We start from the raw sequence: 14,734 nt of genomic DNA on the forward strand, positions 1-14,734 counted from the left end.
AACAATGTTTCAATACATCTAGAAATTGTTGTCTTGGTTGCAAAACTACCAATTTAAATAATTAAAGTAATGGAACTATTACTCATATAACTTAAGATGTTTTATCTAAAAAAAGAGTATACAACTTTTGCATAAACTCTAACCCTCACCACCGCATCTTACTCTCATTTGCGTAAAAAAACTAATCTCCTTTGCAGAAATTATTCACATCCGTCGCTTAACGCGGATAAACGGCTACTATATATATATATATATATATATATATATATATATATATATATATATATAACAACAATCCAACACTACAGACAACAGTACTAGCCTAATTGCATACTACATGATAACTATATCCTAACATATATATGATACATATCAGAGCACATAATATAGTGAGAAAACTCATCTGGACAGTTATTCAAACGATTGACAGCTATCTGGTCGATTCTACTGGCGATCCAATCTAGCTGGTAACATGCTTAACAAGTATTAACCTATAATACTATAACTTATTAATCTGTATAACAATCTAATATTGAAAGCTAGATCTTCACTAATCCCATTGAATACTAAGAGTTCTATCAAATAAGGAGCAGCCAGGTCTGATAGTTGGGAGGTAGGACCATTTTGGCATATAACATTTCTGAATCCAACAACCAAGCCAACGTGATCATTCTAGACACCTCTCCTGTAAATAGATCAACTAATATCATAACTGGAATTACTGATAAATCTTATTTATACATTCATAACAACGACTATGAATATAAATATAAGTTACACTTGAAGCGTAATAAGTGTAGCCTAACTTACAGAGAGTTTCTAGCGAAAACTAGAAAAGTCGCGGGCAGAACTTCGACCCGAACACTTCTATCTCTTCAATGACTCATAACTCGGCTAAAACTTCTAGAATCTAGGAAAAACTTGGACCAAAGAAGTGGAAATTCCAGAGAGAGAGAGAGAGAGATGGAGGTGTGTGGAAGAAATAGGGGGGGGGGGAGTTTGATGTTATTTATAAGTGGATTTTGGAGATGCATGCCGCGCCTTTCAAGGTGTGTGTCGCATGCTTAAGGCGACGTACCCTTGCTGTTTTGTGCCATGTGTCAACTTCTATGTGGTCTGCGTTGCCACCTTCTACAAGCGAATGCCACACTCTTCGCGCGCTCCGCGTTCCGCGCAAAATACAGATTTTGTAAATTCCATAACTTCTTCATATGAGCTCTGTTTTCAACATTCTATATATCCACACGTAGCTGTCGATAATATCTACAACTTTCATTTAGACTCTGTCGGCTAATTCTCACTTTATTTTTAAAGTTATATTTTTATAGGCTTAGATTGTTAAAGTCTGTATAAAAATCATAACTCTCTAATATGATATTCGTTCTCGATTGTCTTTATATTAACGGATAGGTATTAATGAGATATTCAACTCTCGTTTAGATTGTTTTACCTAACAATCAACCGATCTTAATTTCAGTTTCTGTGTCGTATACTGCTACGCTGACACTTCTAAAAATCATAACTTCCTCCTACGAAGTTAGATTTAGGCGTTCTCTATATGCACGCTCTCGCTTTTACGACTACTACGACTTTCATCAAGACTATTTATCCTAAATAGTCTTCTATAAAAAAATGTCTATTTACGTAACTGGTCGTTTATACTATAAGCGAAAATAGGGTGTTACATGGATAATTGTTTTACTGATAGCATGCCTCTTTCACTTTACTCGACCGTGTACCTTGTTACACAACCATGTAAGTATCCTGAACCCTCAAAATAACATTGCACTCCATTAAAATGACTCTGAACACGTTTTTAACCCATAATAAGACCGTGTAAGTCCTTCGTGCTTACAAGTTTCTAGTGATTTTCCTACTCCTATAAATAAATCCCTTTAACCCCCCTCCCCCCCCCCCCCCCCACACACACACACACCCAAATGAAACCCTAGTGGCTCTTTACAAGTTTCTAACGATTTTCAGACGACTTTCTACAAATTTAATTCTACGGAGGTCATGATTTGACTTGTTTATTCAGTTTAGTAAGATTTTATTTTCTAGATTTCCGACTTATATATTTCGATTCGCTTTTAGCTATGTCTGGCTAATAACTTTAGATCTCAGTTTTGCTCAGACTATGACTTTTTATGTAAGTAATATTAGACTTAGTTTATGATCTGTGTTTTTAGCTAGTAAATATCAATTTTATGTTTATCGAGTGTTTAATTTTGATTCGTTTCATGTGCGTCGTTTGAATTAGGGTTTAATCATTCTAGTTAATCAAGTTAATAAAATCTGTAAATATTTCATTGACTAATAAAGGTAACAACATCAATTAGTATTATGTGATGAGATTTAATATTGATGTAAATGATATAAAAACATTTACGCTTTTGAGCTTGTGAGAAGCATTGAATTTTGCTGGGAATTTTTACACTGATCTTATTACAATTTTTCTTGCTTATTTAGTTAGTTAATTTAGGAAAAATCAGGTTTAACTCAAAGAACTTATTTCGATTAGAAAACTTGGCAAAAGTGAACTGCTAGAGTTTGCTATTAGTTTTCAATACCAGCTTACACATAACTCATTTTAAACAAGTATGTCGATCTATTATTTGCATAATTAAAAGAGTCTCTGTGAAGCTTAATTCGTCTTTTAAAGTACGAATTTTAGTAAGTTTGTTTTTTCTGCCTTCCTTATTTTATGCAATTTGTTTTCAACTTGTATTTTAATAAAAATCCCCTTTTTAAATATTACCCATCTTTGTGTGTTAGATTTAACAGGCCTAACAAGCATTTTCCAACAAGAAAATAAGAAAGGATTAGGGTAATCAAGGGAACTAAGTAACAATTTCCAAAACCCTAATTTCTTCCTCTCATTCACCTAAATTTGATCTCCTGTCTCTTATTTGTTGAGTTCGACAGGGCCAAGGATAAAACAAGGAAGATAAGGAGTCTTTGATCAAGATGAGATTTAGCAGTCACTTGGATTGGTTTATGTAGATACATCATATGTACAATCTACCTAGATTGTGATCTCGTATGCATCAAGAGTATGTAATTTGAGAACTCTATGGTTGATTCAGTTGGTAAAATTATGTCCAATTAGATCCATGTTTTGGGGATGTTGAAATTTTATATTTTTCATTAGCTCTATTTTTTTTTTAAACTTAAGGTCGTTACAACTTTTACTTAAGGTAAAACAAATAAAAAAATCATGACAAACATTACAATAAGGGCTATCCATTTAAACTTGTAAAAATATGTTAACTTAGTCTGAAAAAATAGACCTAATGTCCTTCGTTCCCAAATCTTATGCTTGAAACTATCTAAGAGCTCATGGTAGGAACTATGCCGAACGATCTGTGAAAAACCAAGGGTAGACTTAATCAATACACAAACCTTTGCTTATATGGATATACATTTGCCATATAAATGTCACCACAATAAGGGTTGTCCATTTAAACTTGTAAAAATATGTTAACTGGCTTCATCTAGTCAAAAACTTGTTTTTTCTAAAAATGTTTCTTTAATATGAAGAGTTTTTATATAAAAGAATAATTGATTTTCATAAAAAATGTAACAACTTTTTTTAAAAAAAAAAAATTCCCCTTATCGCTATTTTTATTATTAAAACTTTTAGCCCAAATCTTGGAATGCTACAATTCATATTTAGGAACAAATTGTGTTGATCGTTTGAGTCTCTCATTGAAAGTTATATTTTCATCCTCATTATTATCATTATCATCATCATGAATTTCTTGCACCGGATCAAACATAATTCCTCCATCTCAAACATAATTCCTCCCTCTCAAACTAGTCATAATCATATTGTCTTGGGTCCTTCTCAACAAATGTTTCTCTTTTACATAGTACTTTCCTTTTTCAACATCTTGTGTTGTGTTAGTTCCTTTTCTTTCTAAATTTCATGTCCGGATTCATTTAACTCCCCCTCGAGCTTTTCATTATGAGTATCAGGTATATAATTTTTCCCTCCCTACCCTTCCATGCTGACCTTCATCATGCCATAACCCCTTCTTCAACCCATATTCCCATTACAACAAGTCCTTACCCAATCTGTATTAGATGACTCAAAACTTAAAGACGAATAGCAAAATGGTACCCTTATCTAAAAGTCTTTTTCCTTCCTATGATGTCCTTACCATAAGCTCTTTTTTAGTCACCCAGTTTATTAAAACCTAGTAGTGAGTAGTGATCTGGTCTATGATGCCACCTTCCCTAAACCCTAAACACATATTAATCAAAATGATATACAACACAATGCCCAAATCAGAATCTTAAGATAAGTAGATATTGGAAGGTGTGATGGTGTGTCTACTAATAATACTTATTATTACTATTAAAAAAAAATGATGGACAAAATTGATCGTATTACATTCATAATTCATTTAATGTTTCTTTGTAGTATGCTAAAATGAGGGAACAAAATTATGTACTCTTTTTCATTTAAGTAACTAAACTTTCTTATAGCAAAGCTATTTATCCGTTAGATAAGATATTTGACCATAAGTTAGAGGACTACAACTAAAATATTGTTTAAAAGATACCGGTGAATAATGGTGATTCCGATGAATACCAAGTGTTGTACCAAATGCATCAATACTTGTACTTTTGACGTGCAAAAGCAAAGATAACAAACAAGATTTTGTGTCTTGAATCTTACTGTCCGACTATCCCAAATCCCCGCTCCTCCCTTGCCACTACCACCACCGTCGGCCAGCTTCCACCACCGCCATATCCTCCGGCTAACCATCGAATGTCTTCCACTCTGCTTCCATTCAAAACTCACCACCTCTCTCACTCCCTTCACCCCCAATTCCGGAAACGCTCCTTCGTATCGTTACCTCCGCCACCGCCTCTGTTCCCACCCAGAGGTCCAAAGCTTTTACACAGAAACGGCGTTTTGGCACGTGCAGAAGATAAAGCACGTGAAGGAGGAGGAAACCCATCATCGATTCAACAACAGCCGAAACCCAATTCGGATAAGCAGTTTCAGGTCTTACTAAGTTCACACTTTCTTAATTTTATTATCAAATGAATCAATTTCCCAATTGGGTTTCTTCCTGAGTAGCTTCAGATCGATAGTTGGGAGTAGAATTTGATTTGAATTTCCTTAAAAACCTTGTACAAATCAATTCGACTACCAAATAATTAGTTATTATCTTCTTCTAACATGTGGATGAAATTAGGATGTAACATCATCGGGATCTTGTGATCCTTTATGTTCAGTGGATGAAACAAGTTCTCAAGAATATGAAGCTACTTACCAGCCAAAAACCGACTTATTGAAAGCTCTTGCAGTATTCGGAGCAGCTGCCACAGGAGCAGTCGCCATTAATCATTCATGGGTCGCTGAAAATCAGGTTTTTGTTTTTCTCTCATCTCATAGCTTGTTCAATCTTCTTATGAAGATAACGTTAACTAGTTTTATTTCAGGATCTTGCAATGGCGTTGTTGTTTGGATTAGGGTATGCTGGCATAATCTTTGAAGAATCACTCGCTTTTAATAAAAGTGGAGTTGGTTTACTAATGGCAGTTAGCTTGTGGGTCATTCGAAGCATTGGAGTAAGTCATCAAAGTTACCAATTTAAATATCATTTCTTGTATATGAAAGAAAAAAACTGAGGGCACATTTGTAAAAAAGTTAAAAGTGCATTTCTCTATTAAGTCGTTCTTTCTCTATTAAGTCAAAAAAAGAAAAAAGATTAGTTACATTTCTTGTCCAAAAGTTTGGAATGTTGTCATGTAGGCCCCTTCAACTGACATAGCTGTAGCAGAGTTATCACACGCATCAGCAGAAGTGAGTGAAATAGTATTTTTCTTATTTGGTGCAATGACAATTGTGGAGATAATTGATGCTCATCAAGGCTTTAAGCTTGTTACTGATAATATTACAACTCGCAAGCCTCGATCCCTTCTTTGGGTGGTTAGTCATCATTCATCAAATTTGAATTTTCAATAGTTTGTTATAAATTTACAATACAATCATTTTACCAATATAGACAATGTACTTTACTCTTTTGACCAATATAACAACTTTTTTTTAAGAGATATAGCAATATGTAACAAATAAAGTATCAATATTGCTATTATTGGTAAAGAAATGTAAGTAAATTGCTATTATAGGTAAATACTTACTTATGGTATTAATGATAATTTTCAGGTTGGTTTTGTAACCTTTTTTCTAAGTTCAATCCTTGACAATCTCACATCTACAATAGTCATGGTTTCCTTATTGAGGAAACTTGTACCTCCATCAGAATACCGAAAGTATGAAATTTTATTTTTAGTAAAAAAAAATTTTTGTATTTTTGCAATGTGATAAAAAGTGGAGTGTTTGACAGGTTACTTGGTGCTGTAGTTGTGATAGCAGCAAATGCTGGTGGAGCATGGACTCCAATTGGTGATGTAACAACTACTATGCTTTGGATACATGGCCAAATATCCACATTGCCAACAATGAAGGTTTAATTTTCGATAATTAGTTGACCTTAGTTGACTTTCACACAAATACAATTATTTGATCCCATTTTTTTTTATTACAGAGTTTATTTGTGCCTAGTGTGGTTTCTCTCGCAGTGCCTTTGGCCCTCATGTCCTTCTCCAGGTACTTAATTAACACTACTTAACACTGTGAATGGAAATCGTTTCAAATATTCCCAAATGAAAAAAGAAACATTAATAACAAGAATATACTTGGAAAACATCAAAACCGGAGAAAAACCACGGGCCTCCATAGAGAAAAATCCACTATATGACAAACTATTATGGTCATTTGGCGTCCAGAGAGAAAAATCCACTATATGATATTATGATAAGTTATCACAATCACATAGACGAATCTCTCAAACTACCCACACTCTACAAAGACTTAAGTCACACATTTCTACACTCTAAAACAAAAGAAGAAAGAAAGAACAAATAACGAATGGGCTCAAATACTCCCAACAATTACAACGAAAGGAATTAGAAATCCCAAAAGGATTAAGGTATTGTAGTTGACCAATTCCATTTGTGTTTTTTTCCCTTGTTTAGTGAAGTCAATGGAAAGGGGCAAAATACAGACGATGTTTTAGCTTCGGAACAAATGGCGCCACGTGGGCAACTTGTTTTTGCAGTAGGAATTGGGGCATTAGTGTTTGTTCCCGTGTTCAAAGCTTTAACTGGTTTACCTCCTTATTTGGGTATGCTATTTGGGCTTGGAGTTCTTTGGATTCTAACTGATGCTATCCACTATGGTGAATCCGAAAGACAACGCTTAAAAGTACCTCAAGCTTTATCACGCATTGATACTCAAGGAGCTCTTTTCTTCCTTGGTATCCTTTTGTCTGTTAGCAGGTATGCACTAAAATTGTTTTATCTGTATATTCAATCATATGAAAAGGGCATTTTCGTCTTTTGCACAGACAAAAGAGTCTCTTTAACTCTATCCCACCTTGTTCACCTTTTTGGGTGGGATAAAAAGTTGCAGCTTTTTATCCTATTAGTCCAATGCATGCCACACATTGTCGAAACGTGACTTATTAGAAATTAGGGTAAATTACATTTTTCACCCATGAAGTTTACTACTTTTTATGGATTTGGTCTAGTTTTTTTTTTAAACAAAAATTCATCATCACTACAAAGGTTTTTGTCATGCTTGGGTTTAACGGCCAAAAGTAAATTTAAAAATAAGAGGAAAATGGTAATTTTGCATTGGTTTATCAGCCTAAAAGTAAATTTAATAATAAATGAAAATGTAGTAATAAGGGCAATTACTAATTTTGCGTGGGTTCAATGGCCAAAAAGTAAATTTAATACTAAGGGCAAAGTATTAATTTTGCATGGGCCTAAAAGTAAAATTAATACTAAATGTAAAAGCAAGGGCACATTAGTAAATTTTAGATGGGTTCCGAGTGATAAAAAAACCTTTGTGGGTCTGATAAACGTCAGAAACAAAATAAATAAAACTGGACCAAATCCATCAAATGTACTAAACCACAGGGACCGAAAATGTAAATACACTTCTGACTCGGATTTCTTTTTTCATGGAAATCTTGAAATTGTAGCCTGGAGGCGGCGGGGCTTCTTAGGGAAATCGCAAATTACCTTGATGCCCATATTGCGAGTAGTGAGTTGATTGCAAGCGCCATAGGGGTAGTTTCGGCAATTATAGACAATGTTCCACTAGTGGCTGCGGCAATGGGGATGTACGACCTTTCCTCGTACCCACAAGATTCCCAATTTTGGCAGTTGATCGCATTTTGCGCGGGCACTGGTGGGTCCATGCTTGTTATTGGGTCGGCTGCTGGTGTTGCTTTAATGGGAATGGAAAAGATCGACTTTTTTTGGTATCTAAGAAAGGTATTACATACACCTTGTGTTTTTCCCTATTATATACATGAAAATGACAATAAATATGCATGAAATTGGCTAACATAAGTAGTAGCAAGGGCAAAATAGTAATTTTGCAAGTGAGCATTTTGTGAAAATCTGTTTTTGTTTTGTTTCAGGCAAGTGGATTTGCTTTTGCGGGATATGCTGCGGGGATTGCTGCATATTTAGCAACTCAGAATTTACATTTTTCTCCTACAGTTGTTGCTAGTTTGCCATTTGTCTCGGGTTCATGAAGTGTTGTGGTTAAGATTTAAAATGAGAAAACCGGTTTTGGTGAGAAATTGAGAATGTAAAGAATGTGGTGATGGTGGTGGGGGGAAATAGAACTTACTACCACATTGAATCAATGGTATATTGTTGTGTTAAAAGATGTTAGATGGAAATTTGAGGTTGTAATAATGTTAGTGAGACCAATGTCTATATTTTTGTCTTTGTTACTTGTCACATTATACCCGAAATGTAAACAAATAGTATGGAATGAGACAGGGTAATGGAATAAGTCGTTACATTTTGTAGTCATGTTTGGTTGATTTGTTAAAATGGAATGAAGTTCATATGGATTTTTATATATGTAATTGCTAATATATAATTTTAACTCTATTCTATGCATTATTTTAGAGGCAAATTGCTGAGAATAGCAATGAAAAATCTACCAAATTATAATAGTCTGCTTAGATTATAACATATTGCTTTCAATATTTTTTTATAAGATATTATAGTTTGAAATATCGTTAAACTTGCAATCTATCAGACCAACTCCTATTATTAAGATATTGTACTTTGAAAAATTCGATCTGATTAGAATGGTGAAAGTTGTTTTTTGTTTAGTAGACATTCCTATAATTAAGATGCCTTTTTAATGTACTATGCTATGGTGGGAGGAAATGAAATATTAAGAAAATACACGAAAGCATGTTACCACTTTATAGCATTATTTTTATTAAGACACTGTACTTTGAAAGATATAAAACGATCTTAGCGGTGAAAATTGTTTTCTATTTAGACAACATTAAATAATTAGGGTGAATTTTTCAATGTACAATGCTACCCAATAATAACAGCTCACTTTGAATTTTTTTTTCTTATTCAGACGTACTTTGAAAAATCTACCAAATTATAGCAGTGAGATCTACCTTGTATTTACATGACATTGGTATAACGGATAAGCTTTTCAAAGTACAATGATATAATGGGAGGAAATGAAAGTGGAATGCTATTAAGAAACATATAAATGAAAGTACGTTGTTGTTTCTTACATTTAACCTTTAAATTAAAGGGTTAGATGCAAGAAACAACAATGTACTTTCATCTAGTCAATTTATTATTGCATTCAACCCTAAGCTAAACACATATTGGAGCCTATGATTCCAGTCAACTGTTTAAGGATTACCTCAGCAGGAACCATGGGATCGAGCATTGACTGCAGTAGCAGGAAGCTCGCTCCTTAAGGCTTCAACAATAGCTTCAGCAATTTCAATCGCCACTCCTTCCTACACAAAGCATGAACATATCAAACACATTATATATATATATATATATATATATATATATATATATATATATATATATATATATATATAAAACCACGGTGAAGGTTTATTGCAAAGATAATGAAAAATCTAAAAAGAAGCCACAACACTTTGCAGTTATTCATAAACATGAGCTTCTATGGTACTAGCACCTAAATGAGGATGGTTCCGCTAGAAGAAGCTCCAGGCAGGTTGTGGAACCCACCTCCAATGGATACCTTTAATTTTTTTTTCCTTTTATACCATTATAAATACTATCTTCTACCAATTCAAAACCACACATTTAAGTATTTTTTAGTTTGCCCTTTGTAGTATGGGTTTTTAGTTATTTATTTTGTAGTTTTAGGATTTAATTTAGACTAAACTGCACAAATGGTCCCTGTGGTTTGCTCAAAATTGCCAGTTTGGTCCAAAAAAGTTTGGACTAGCACCACAGGTCCAAAGTTTTCATTTTGTTGCGATTTCGGTCCAAAGCACTTTAAAAATTCTTCAAATGACGGATTTGCCCCTATCTATTTGTTTTTTCCTTTTCGTTTTTTTTCCTTTACTATTATTTTATTATTTAATTACAAATGGTCTCTCTCTCCTTCTTCTTCTTCTTCTTCCTATGCTTTACCTGCAAATCAAAATCTCACATACACTAAAAGATAAAAACAAATATAAACTACGCAGGTGAAAAAACTCATTTGAGACTCTCGTTGAAGGTGACATGGAGCTGAGATCTGAAGAGATCTTCTATTCAGTTTCAATCAAAGACAAACACACGCCTTCGGTGTTGGTTCGATTCGGGGAAGAAGAAATCGGAAGCAGAAATCTATGGAGGGTGGTGGCAATCGATCGTAAAGGAGGGAGTTATTCTAGTTCTTGACTAATTCGAAGAAAGGAGAAGGATAACGAAATCAGAAAATAAAGAAATACCTAAGAAACAAAGATTTTTGGTCCGGTGGTCGAGGTTTGTCGAGCAAGGAACGAACACCTACGGTGACCTCACTGGTTCGTAGAGGGAGGACGAAACGAAAGCAGCTCCTACACTTCTTCTGTCTCGGAAAGAAATGTGAATTGGGGGGGGGGGGGGGGGGGGGGGGGGGATGGTACGATGGAAGCAGGGCAACATCAACAACAGTTCAGGTGGGTATGGAGTCAGTGAAAGAAGAAGAGAAGGTTCGAGGGGGCTATTGCCCTCTTGTCTGCTGGAAAATCTCCACCTCCGGTGGGGGTTTCTTTGATAGAAGCTAAACAGGAAAAGAGAGGAACAAGAGTTGAACTGGACAACAAAATTTGGGGGTGTTTTGCTTCTTTGCTCGACAGAAAAAGGAAGAAGGAGTAACAAAGGGTTGTTCCTCCTCTATTTACCAGAAAACAGCAAGAACACCACCTCCAATAAAGGTGTTTTTGGTTGCCTATCGAGAGAGAAGGTGGGACCTTTGTAATTAAATAATAAAATAATAGTAAAGGAAAAAATGAAAAGGAAAAAACAAATAGAAAATGGCAAAAGTGTTTTGGACCGAACTTGCAACAAAATGAAAACTTTAGACTGTGGTGTTAATCCAAATTTTTTTGGACCAAAGTGACAATTTTGAGCAAACCACATAGACCATTTGTGCAGTTTAGTCTTTAATTTATCTTATTGTAGTGCGGTTTTTTTAATTAAATGTTATTGTTAATAATGTTTTATAATTTTTTTTGGTTTTAAATTAGTAAAAGTTTATTATAAAGAATAAAAAGTAATAAATGTTATGTTTATTTTGTTTTTAATTTTCTAATTTCATTAAAGTAATATTAGTGACGTGGCAAGTTAGGATATATAACCCAAAAAGACACGTAGAGATTATAACATGACGATAAATTATATTTTGCGTGAGTATAAGTCTAAGCATTGATAAATGTGATGATTTGAAGGATAACCCAAAAAGACACATTGAGATGTGCGGGGTGCGAGTTTAGGAGGAGTGGTGAGATGAGGGTAGCATAACGAGCCAAAAACGCAAAGGTGTGTATATGTGGGTGAGTTTGGAATAAGCAAAAGTGAGGTGTATCATTTTGAATGGTGGTGGACGAGAGACTATTTAGTAAATGGGTGACCATGTGAAGAGCTTTTTAACATCTCATGTTTTTCAAAAAAAAATTAAAGCTATGGTTTAATCTAAAACAAGGTTTAACACGTTAACAAAACATTAGAGTTAAAACAATTAGTCTCAAAACAATCTCTTGGCTGTTACCAACCTTGTACCGAATAAACCATAGCAAGCAAACCAAGATTTACAATATCAAAGCTAAATGTAACTTATGTTTTATTAAGTCTCCCATGGACTTCATCACTTCTAGAATACTTCACACATTCAACTATTACCTGAGATACATGACATTAAAAAAGATACGTAAGACAAATATGTCTTGTGAGATACACGTGTTTAAGACCCAAAAACATTTGTTACAATTTTACCAAACATTTCATTAATCATAACATATTTTAAAAGATATATTTCCACATTCCATTCTCTTTTATTGTTAGGGGATCATTTCGGTATTTAACCGTTGTCATTTTTATACTTAGGGTCTACGTCCAATAAATGATCAATTCCTAAGTCTAGACCAAGGTGGAAAGAGCAAAATCAATCCATCAAGACATCATTTCCATTAGGAACTCTACTTTGCGAAGGGAATGTACCACCCCAGTAGATTCCTCTAGGCCTCTTATGAGGCATCATATTCTAGAGGATTCATATATGTTTTCATTACTTTCTTTCTAGCTTTCACATTTACACTTTATCAATACACCTATAATATTTCATAAATATCATAAGTACTAGAAAGTTGTACTTGGAAAAGACACATTTTTTCTATCAAAACCTTTAGCATTTTTATTGTAAAAACATACTGTAAAATTCGATGGTACCAAAGTAATTGATTTTCTGTATATTGATTTCATTGATCATAACATCAGGAATAAATAGGAAAACAAAATAAAAGGTCATATACTTTAGCTACAAGCTACATAGAGATAACTATAAAAGGAAAACAGATAAATATGATAATTATCAAAATTCAATATTGTAACATACACGTTTTGAAATCGTGTTATGTAATCCAAAAAGTTAAAAAATATTATGAAATATTATGTGAAATTGAGTGTTGAGTTCTAAAAGATAGTTTTTACTAAAAATAAGGTAAAACTATGTTTAGAATCACTCATAAATTATTGGAAGTCTTATGAGATTCCAATTAAAAGCCAAATAGTGAAATGTAGCGAAAATATAAAACTTGAAATATGTAAAATTTTATTATTGAAAGTTGTAGATAATCTCGTTAGAAACATGTAGGCGAAAACCTCGTCGAAATCCGAGTTATAACGAAGAAGTTATGACCAATCGAAGATCCGGGATAAAACCGGCACGGTGCCGAATGACGTAAAAAGTGAGTTTTTGATAAACTACTTTTTAGCCTTAGTGATCTAAATGAAAGTCGTAGTATTCGTTAAACCGAGAATTTGATAAAAAGAACGCCAAAATCTGACTTCGTATAAGGAAGTTATGATTTTTACAAGTTTCAGCTTAGCAGTAGACAGCTAAAAACTCGAATTTTAGATCGAGTGATTTTTAGCCGACACAACCTAAATGAGAATCTAAGGTCTCGTCATTAGTAGTACAACGGTAAAAAGTCTGACGAAAACGGACGTCAGATGAAGAAGTTATGAATTTTTAACGGATTTACCAGTCCCGGTCTGTTAAAAATAATAATATAAAAATAAAGTCAAAATTTTCCAACGAAGTCTAAACGAAAGTTGTAGAGCATAATTTTCTCTACGCGTGCATATAAAGAACGTCAAAAACGGGGCCCGTATGAGAAAGTTATGGATTTTACAAGATTGAGCATATTTTTCGAGAAATTTCGCATGAATAGTGATTGCCACGTCACCCTCGCTCGGAGCTGGCCACGTGTCCGAAGCAGCTGCGTGGCATGTTCGAGAAGTGACACGTGTCGCACAGGTGTCCGAAGAAGCCACGTGATCTCGCATGTGCCCCACGTGATCCGACCCGCGTGTTGGCTCTTGATTCGACCGAGGAGGAGGCCCAATCCGAAGCGCACATCTGTCCGAACCGAGCCTCGCCCTGCTGACAGCTGGTCCGAGCCTCGCATACGAGCCTCTCGCTTCCCAACCTCGGATCCGAGCCTTCGGTCCTCCTCCCCTATAAATAGCAGCCATGCGAACCCTCCCGGGTATTTTTAGAATTTTGGCACTTTTTCACCCTTTTTCAATATTTTTACTATTTTGACATCCCCCGAAGCCCCGGGATTAATTCCAATGCCCGAAACACGCCCCGAGATTCCCGAGAAGCCCGAAAAATTTATCTTTTCGGTTTCGAAGCTCTACCTTCGCAGAGCCCGGTTTTCAAGAAAACTCTCGGTTTTCAACGAAGAAAGTCATATTTAGAGCCGAAGTGCTGCCCAAATTATTATTTTGACCCCCGGTTATTTCAAGGTGAGTTTAATATATAGGAACAATTGTATGTTATGTGTTATATGTGCTATGTGCTTTTCCATGTTATCATCTCGAGTTGTTGTATCTGCTATTTTATAGCAAGACTGTACCTCTGACTTGAAGTGTATGACATAAGCATCACTTGGGTATTGGTATGAACCGTTGACCATGAAGTGTATGACATAGACATCACTTTGGCTTCGGTAGTATGCTAAGATAAGGCTGAAAGCCTAAATATTCTAGCAAAATGATAAACCTGAGTATTTACTGTGCCATTTGTGCTGAAACTTTATTGATTTTATATCAAGTATGGAAATTGTTATGTCTC

The 14,734-nt window shown here is 34.6% G+C and overlaps 1 protein-coding gene and 1 long non-coding RNA gene across 2 annotated transcripts; one reads left to right on the plus strand and one right to left on the minus strand.

Moving 5' to 3' along the window:
- The first annotated feature begins 4,625 nt into the window (after window positions 1-4,625).
- NHD1 (sodium:hydrogen antiporter 1) lies at window positions 4,626-8,916 on the plus strand. Its single transcript, XM_079059101.1, has 10 exons — window positions 4,626-5,017; window positions 5,211-5,384; window positions 5,458-5,586; window positions 5,771-5,947; window positions 6,185-6,291; window positions 6,366-6,486; window positions 6,567-6,628; window positions 7,057-7,359; window positions 8,070-8,364; window positions 8,514-8,916. The coding sequence occupies exons 1-10, from the start codon at window positions 4,778-4,780 to the stop codon at window positions 8,628-8,630; spliced, it is 1,725 nt and encodes a 574-aa protein (XP_078915227.1). The 5' UTR covers window positions 4,626-4,777; the 3' UTR covers window positions 8,631-8,916.
- On the minus strand, window positions 6,736-11,004 carry LOC145123919 (uncharacterized). The gene is made up of 3 exons (XR_013715410.1): window positions 10,845-11,004; window positions 9,788-9,887; window positions 6,736-8,390 (listed from the first exon to the last, which is right to left on the minus strand). It is a non-coding gene; the product is annotated as an uncharacterized LOC145123919 (long non-coding RNA).
- Between the last annotated feature and the right edge of the window lie 3,730 nt (window positions 11,005-14,734).

Source organism: Lactuca virosa, chromosome 7 (assembly GCF_052849685.1).
Source record: "Lactuca virosa cultivar CGN04683 chromosome 7, Lactuca_virosa_CGN04683_v6, whole genome shotgun sequence".
Classification (NCBI taxonomy): domain Eukaryota; kingdom Viridiplantae; phylum Streptophyta; class Magnoliopsida; order Asterales; family Asteraceae; genus Lactuca; species Lactuca virosa.